Here is a 7,318-nt window from a genome sequence, read left to right as displayed (position 1 = left end):
AAAACCTCAATGTGCAAAAATGCAACACTTAACAGCGTCACTTACATGGAACTCAAAAGAATTAAAGAACATCTTCTTACAGCTCTGAGAAGGTTTTTATGTAGTTATTCTCCTTAAGGATTCTCTGAGTTAGAAATGGCTGAGCTAGTGAGTGAAGTTTTTCCCACACTCGTGCAGGCATTCATCGGGTCCTCTGCCCGTGTGGATCTGTAATGTGTTAGGGTGAGTTCCGAGAAGACGCTTTTCCCCGTACATCACTGCATCCATAGGTTCTCCCCCCGTGTGGACTCTGGTGAGAGATAAGGGAGGAGAGGTGAGTGAAACGTTTCCGGCACCACTGCATTCATCGTGGGTCTCTCCCTTGTGATGCCTCTGTGCATAGTAAGGTTGAGCTCCGAGAGAACTTTTCCTACACCAACCTCATAGGGTCGCTCTCGCTGTGTGCGTTGTCTGATGAGAGGTAAGGTCGGAAGTAGGGAGAGAACTAGATGATCGAAACGTTTCCCAACTCATGTAGCATAAATGGTATTCTAGTGTAACATTTAGGTGTCTCTTCTGCCGGGTCGGACAGCCGAACTGTGGGATACGACCAGATATGGTCCTTGAAGCTCCGAAGCAAAAGCTTTCCTACACTTCTGTGCGCAGCATATCGTGAGGGTCGCTCACATCCTCGTAGTGAGATTATGGTGTCATATGGAGAGGAATAAAGCGGAGTGATCCGGTCTGCATTGGGATAGCTATGCAGTCGCAGGGGCTAGGTGATAGCTAGGGGGCGTCTCGCAACGGAGTGGATCCTCGGATTGTAGAGATTGAGGGTATCTCTGAGGGTACGTGAACTGTTCGCGGAGGCGGCTTACAGGCAGTCTTGACGTCAATCGCTTCCTGTCTAGGTTGAGTGGGGCTATAGTGGGCGAGGCGTACGTCATAGAATTCTTTCATCAGCATACAGCGAAGAAAAGCATGCGAGCTAGCGCTGTAGGGTCTGGCTCTCGTTTCCCTCTGATTGAGCAATTGGATAATTCGGCAACTTTGGCTCGACTAAAGCTGGATAGCCTGCTAATTTATGATGAGTTTTTCTTACTAATCACCTACGATGTGTCACCTCGAGCTCTGCTCTTCTCCGTAAGGATTTTAGCTGTCCGTGAGGCGTAACTAGTCTAGCTGGTCAATATGTTTTCCTTCACCGATGATTTTTCTGTACTGATCGATACATTTTCAGTCTGCATCATTTCTGATGTGAGATATGCTTCCTCTACTACGCTGTCCGGTGGTTCAGTGAACCTTTATCACGGTACTGCCTTGATTACGGGGGCTGGCACCTGCGCTCCGCATTGTGATTACTTCGCATATGCTGTATTCCTAACGCTGTTGGGAGCTCATGTAGAGCACTCTACCATTGCCTTGCGTAGTTGATAGGCGCTCGCTTTCGTCCTCAGACAATGTGATAACGTGCACACAGGCTCATGATTGGGAGAGAGGAGAACCCTCACGATCTGGGTGAGGCAACTGCTTGCAAAGGGCTTGCATGCCTATAGTAAAGTGCTAATAGTAGATGATGAGCGCAGGCATAATAAAAATCAGGGACCGTAGCATCAACGCAACTGAGACTACGAGGACTAACCGCGCTCAGAGTCAGCGCCCGTATGCTGTCAGCGGGATCAGACATACGGACCAGGTACCCACACCAGTGATCCTGCGCTTTATGTGGTGAGGCCATATCGGTGCCCACCCTAATGGCGCGCAAGTCCAGCGTCACAGTGGGTCGGATGCACTCCTCACCCGCATTGCTCTTGAGAAGCGCTCCGCTGGGAACCCATTCAGGTCGTTAGAAACAGGAGACTCAGACATAGCAGCTGCGTGTGGGAGTGTGGAGAGACATGAGGCTGCAGGGGGCAGTTGGAACGCACCAGCGTCAGAACCAGGTGACGGCTCAAGAGAGAGGTCCCTCCTCGCCGCGTCCACGCAAGTCCTTCACACACTCCATCAACATACACACACTCTTCATATCCTCCCCGCAATCACACCACCAGGCTCCCTGCATCCGGTCATTCCCCAACCTCTTCTCCTGCCCTATCCCGTTACACAGCGCAGGGAAAGTGACCTGGGTGCGGAAGCCTGACGTCGCTCTTGCTCCCATCTCCAGCCCCAGGGGCGTGGGAGGTGGAGTCATCCAGTTGGGGAGCGAGCAGCAATGGAGCTGCTTTGTGCATCTAGGTCAGGTCCCCATTGGGTGCAGGAGGATGCAGGGTTATGGCAAAGGGGCACAGTGGAGGGGTTGGGTGCTTAGGAAGGGGTCAGCGGTTTGCGGGAAGGGGGGATGCCCAGCGCAGGATCAACGGGCAGAGGAAGCGGCGGGGTATGAGTGGAAGGGGCAACAGTCCCTGGGATAGGGCACAGAGGGAGGGAAGGGGTTGGGGTGAAAGGGCAGTGCAGGGTTAGGGGCGGGCGGGGGCAGGTGTCTGAGGGCTAAGGGGGCAGAAGGGGAACGGGAATCCTTACCCAGAGGGTCACTTCTCATGAGTTCTCCTGCATGAAGTCTTGTAAGGGCTTCCGAAGTGGGGTCCGCAGAGCCCTTTCCTGGCTGAAATAGCACAGCCCCCTCCTCGAAGGTACCAGCTGAAAGGGCAAGGAGTCCAATCAGCAGCTACCTGCCTGCCACTCACCACCCACTATTCATGGGGAAGCACACTCAAATGGAAGCTCGAGTACAATCTAACGTCAAATAGGTTAGACGAAGCAGATTGTGAAGACTTCAAAAGATCTCACAAATAGATGAGAAGGGACAAAATGGCAAGAAATGTAAGTGGATAATGTAAGTAATGAAATTTGGGAAAATACCACAACTGATACAACATACGATGGGGTACTTTAGCTACCAACAAGAGTCAGGAAAAAGATCTTGGCGTCATCGTGGATAGTTCTCTGAAGATGTCCACGCAGTGCGCAGAGGCGGTCAAAAAAGCAAACAGGATGTTAGGAATCATTAAAAAGGGACAGAGAATAAGATGGAGAATATCTTATTGCCCTTATATAAATCCATGGTATGACCACATCTCGAATACTGTGTACACGTGGTCTCCTCATCTCAGAAAAGATCTACTGGCACTAGAAAAGGTTCAGAAAAGGGCAACTAAAATGATTAGGGGTTTGGAGAGGGTCCCATACGAGGAAAGATTAAAGAGGCTAGGCCTCTTCAGCTTGGAAAAGAGGAGACTAAGGGGGGATATGACAGAGGTCTATAAAATCATGGGTGATGTGGAGAAAGTGAATAAGGAAAAGTTATTTATTTGTTCCCATAATATAAGAACTAGGGGTCACCAAATGAAATCAATAAGCAACAGGTTTAAAACAAATAAAAGGAAGATCTTCTTCACACAGCACAAGTCAACTTGTGGAACTCCTTACCTGAGGAGGTTGTGAAGGCTGGGACTATAACAGGGTTTAAAAGAGAACGGGGTAAATTCATGGAGGTTAAGTTTGTTAAACAGCTATTAGCCAGGCTGGGTAAGGAATGGTGGCCCTAGCCTCCGTCTGTCAGAGGATGGAGATGGACGGCAGGAGAGAGATCACTTGATCATTGCCTGTTAACTTAACTCCCTCTGGGATACCTGGCATTGGCCACTGTTGGCAGACAGGATACTGGGCTGGATGGACCTTTGGTCTTACCAAGTACGGCTGTTCTTATGTTCTTAACCCCGGCCTCCTCAGGAGGGAATGTCCACGGGCAGGGGGTGGGGAATGGGGCACAGGGCCTTTCCCCCTATGGGGCGCTGGCTCCCATCCAGACCCTGGGCAGGGGACTGGCTGGCTGGGGGCGGGGAATGGGATTACTCTTGTAATAAAACATTGGATCACTAACTGGGGCATATCTGCCTCCATTACATCCTGCTGCAGTCAGTTCCACAGGTTGACTCCTCTCTCTCGGGCAGATTTGCGTCCCCCATAACCATAGCATCTGAGCACCCTAGAGTGTATCTATTCTCACAACCCTGCTGGGGGGCAGGGCAGAGCTACCATCCCTGTTGCACAGATGGGGAAACTGAGGCACTGAGAGGTTAGGTGACATGGCCATGGTCACACAGGGAGTCTGTGGCAGGGCAGGAACCACTGGGCTACACTTCCTCCCCAGGGGGGAATTACGCTGCCGGTATGATTAATTATTGAGTGATAACGAACCCAGAGGACTCGGCTGGGAGTGGAACTCCCCTGTCACTCCGGAGTGGGTGTCAGGCATGTTACCTGTGTCACAAGCGCCCATGGAGGAAAGCCCTGTGTCCCACTCCCCACCCCGGCCAGTCAGTGTCCCCCCACCCCCCATTTCTCTGCAGGTAACTCACCGCTGGTGGGACTGACGTCCTCCTCCAGGGGGCAGAGAGCTCGGAGCTCCGCCACCAGCTGGGCGCAGAGCGCGGTGAACTCGGGGCTCTGCACCCCGGCCTCGGCCAGGCGCAGGAAGTTCTCCTCAGAGAGTGGCCCCAGGGACCTGGGCACACGGGGCAGGGGTCAGTGCCCAACAGCCTCCCCCATGGACCTGGCAGCCCAGCCCAGATCAGGGCAACCACTGCTTCTGCTGGGGTGCCAGGCCCCCCAACCCGTCCCCAAAATTGCACCTATTCCCGCCACTGCACCCACCTCCCTGTTCATCCTGGAACATTTAACTCTCCCTGCTCCCCCCACCATCCATCCCCCCAGCACCCCCACAGCCTCTGCACCCCCACTTCCCAGCCCCCATGGCACCCCCAGAGCCTCTGCACCTCCACACCCCCTGCTTCCCTGCCCCCATGCACCCTCCAGAGCCTCTGCTCCCACCCACAACCTGCTCCCCGCCCATTGCTCCATGCACCCCTGAGCCTCTGCACCCCCACACCCTGCTTTCAGCATCACCCCCAGACGCTCTGCTCCCCCAGCACCCGCTCCCTCCCCCTGCCCCATGCACCTCTGGAGCCTCTCACCGCCACACTCTTCTCAGCCCACAGCACCCCGAGCCTCTGCACCCACAACCGCCTGCTCTCCCCCTGTCCATGCACCCTGGAGCTTGCACCCACACCCCCTGCTTCTCACCCACGCACTCCAACCCACCCCCGCCATTGTACCCTCACCCCTCGAGCACCACCCAGCCGCCCGGCGCTCCATGGCACAGGCGCCGCCTGGCTCCGGCCCCAAGTTCAAAGTCTCCAGCGAGGCCCAGATCAACCCCGCACGGGCCCTCCCCTCTGAACCCCGATTGGCTTAGGGGGAGGAGAAGGCGGGGCTATGGAGGCTAAGATGCTCATTGGCTGACGCTAGAATGACGTCTCCTGGCCCTTTCAACCCAATCAATCTCCCATCACTCAGCAAACCACACCTCCCCACCACTGTCACCCATTACCCAGCCAATCAGAGCCCCCTCTTCCCATAGAGCCTGCCTCCCAGCCAATCAGAGCCTCTTTCTCCAATATAACCAGCCTCCCAACCAATCAGAGCTCCCTCTTCCCATAGAGCCTGCCTCCCAGCCAGTCAGAGCCTTCTCTTCCCCCATATAACCCGCCTCCCAGCCAATCAGAGCCCCCTCTTCCCATAGAGCCTGCCTCCCCACCAATCAGAGCCTCATAACCAGCCTCCCAACCAATCAGAGCTCCCTCTTCCCATAGAGCCGGCCTCCCAGCCAGAGCCGTCTCTTCCCCCATATAACCCGCCTCCCAGCCAATCAGAGCCCCCTCTTCCCATATAACCCACCTCCCAGCCAATCAGAGCCTCTGTCCCCCATATAACCCACCTCCCAGCCAATCAGAGCCTGCTCTTCCCACATAACCTGCCTCTCAACCAGAGTCTTTCCTTCCTCCGGGCCAAGCCACGAGCCTCTTCCTCCTTCATTGTTGCCAGAGACGTTGCTGTTTTTTGCTGGCCACGCAGCTGCTTCCACCTCCCTGCGTGTCCCCCATCCCACAGGCTGGGCCCCTTGCCGGGGCAGCAACCTACCTGCCATGCTGGTGAAACCGCAGCGGGGCCAGCGCCACGGGCTCAGAACCGACAAGCGGGAGGTTTGTTCCCTCCCACAAGCCAACCGGGAGATTTTTAAAAACCCAAAGACTCTCCCCCTCCCCCCAGTTCTGGGGTTGTTTTACTGCACTTTCCTGTTAAAATGAATGCCAGGATTTCAGGAGTGTCCTGACTCCAGGAGCGGGGACTTGAGGAAAAACACCAGGTAGCAGCAGCGTTGGCCCAGATCTTTGGCCATAGCGGTCGAGCCCCTGGATTCCTTCTCCCTGCTAATCGCTAGCTCTTTTCATCTGGAGATCTCAAAGCACTTTACAAAAAGAAGGCAGTACCATTCTCCCCATTTTACAGAGGGGGCAAACTGAGGCACAGTGAGGCAAGTGGCTTTCCCAAGGCTACCCAGCAGGCCAGCTGCAGACTTGGGAAGAGAGCCCAAGTCTCCTGGTGTCCACTGCTCTACCAGCTACGTAGAGAGGAAGTTGCTATAGGTCTAAAGTAGCAGCACATTCTCCCCCTGGAACTCGGAATTTCCATTTGGTGGGAAATGTTGACATTTCAAATTTGGTTTCATTCCCAGGTAGAAAAACAAACATTTTCACAGAGCTTTGGGAAACAAACAAGAAAAAACTGATTGGGAATTTTCATTTGATGCCTGTAAATTTCATTTTGAAATGTTTTTTTTTCCAAATTCGAGATTATTTTTATTACAATGTATCATAATTAAGGCCCTTCGTTTTTGGTTTTCAACCAATGAATTCTCAGCTTTTACAAAAGCTATTATGCCATTTTTACTGATTTTCACCCAACATTTGGACCGCTCAAGTACATGAACATACTGATTACGTTAAGCAAATCCAGCCCATTACATCTGGTAGATGCATTGATGCTAAAAACAAATTAGCTGAAGCGGACATGCAAGGCTGTCTGCCTCAGTAATGCAGTGGAGTGGAAGATACACACATGCATATATGCATTTACTGTTAATGTGCAGTTCAGGAAATAAACTCTTCCCTCGTTGTTGCTTTTTTTCTGTCCTCCATCCCCCTATTCACTCTGATATTTACCCAGAAAGTTGTGAAGTTAATTTTTTGCACAGTTTAATTTCTGTCATAAACACTTATAAAATCCCAGGACATTTTAAACAGAATAAAACCTGAAAACAAAGGGCCTTTGTCATAATATGCCATCTCCCACTGATGTGTCCTAATAGATATAATATATAACAATAGCAGAAATATTCAATTATTTTTATTTTACTCTAGTTTTAAAATCATTAAGGGCAGCTGCAACTTAGTCCCGCTTGAAATATCTTATCTCCTTTTCTGGAGCAAAGCATCTCTTG

At 52.4% G+C, this 7,318-nt stretch overlaps 1 protein-coding gene across 1 annotated transcript in view; it reads right to left on the bottom strand.

Moving 5' to 3' along the window:
• FAM98C (family with sequence similarity 98 member C) overlaps positions 1–5,222 on the bottom strand; it is a 9,703-nt gene extending 4,481 nt beyond the window's left edge. The window contains exons 1-2 of the mRNA XM_032804476.2: positions 5,114–5,222; positions 4,338–4,483 (exon numbers count right to left, since the gene is read on the bottom strand). Of these exons, the coding sequence (XP_032660367.1) occupies positions 4,338–4,483; positions 5,114–5,133 (166 nt within the window). The 5' untranslated portion in view covers positions 5,134–5,222. The remainder of the gene's footprint in view (positions 1–4,337; positions 4,484–5,113) is intronic.
• Positions 5,223–7,318: the final 2,096 nt, after the last annotated feature.

Source organism: Chelonoidis abingdonii, chromosome 11 (genome assembly GCF_003597395.2).
Source record: "Chelonoidis abingdonii isolate Lonesome George chromosome 11, CheloAbing_2.0, whole genome shotgun sequence".
NCBI classification, from domain to species: Eukaryota; Metazoa; Chordata; order Testudines; family Testudinidae; genus Chelonoidis; species Chelonoidis abingdonii.
Note: the sequence above shows the minus strand (reverse complement) of the source record. Positions and strands in the feature narration are given on the sequence as shown.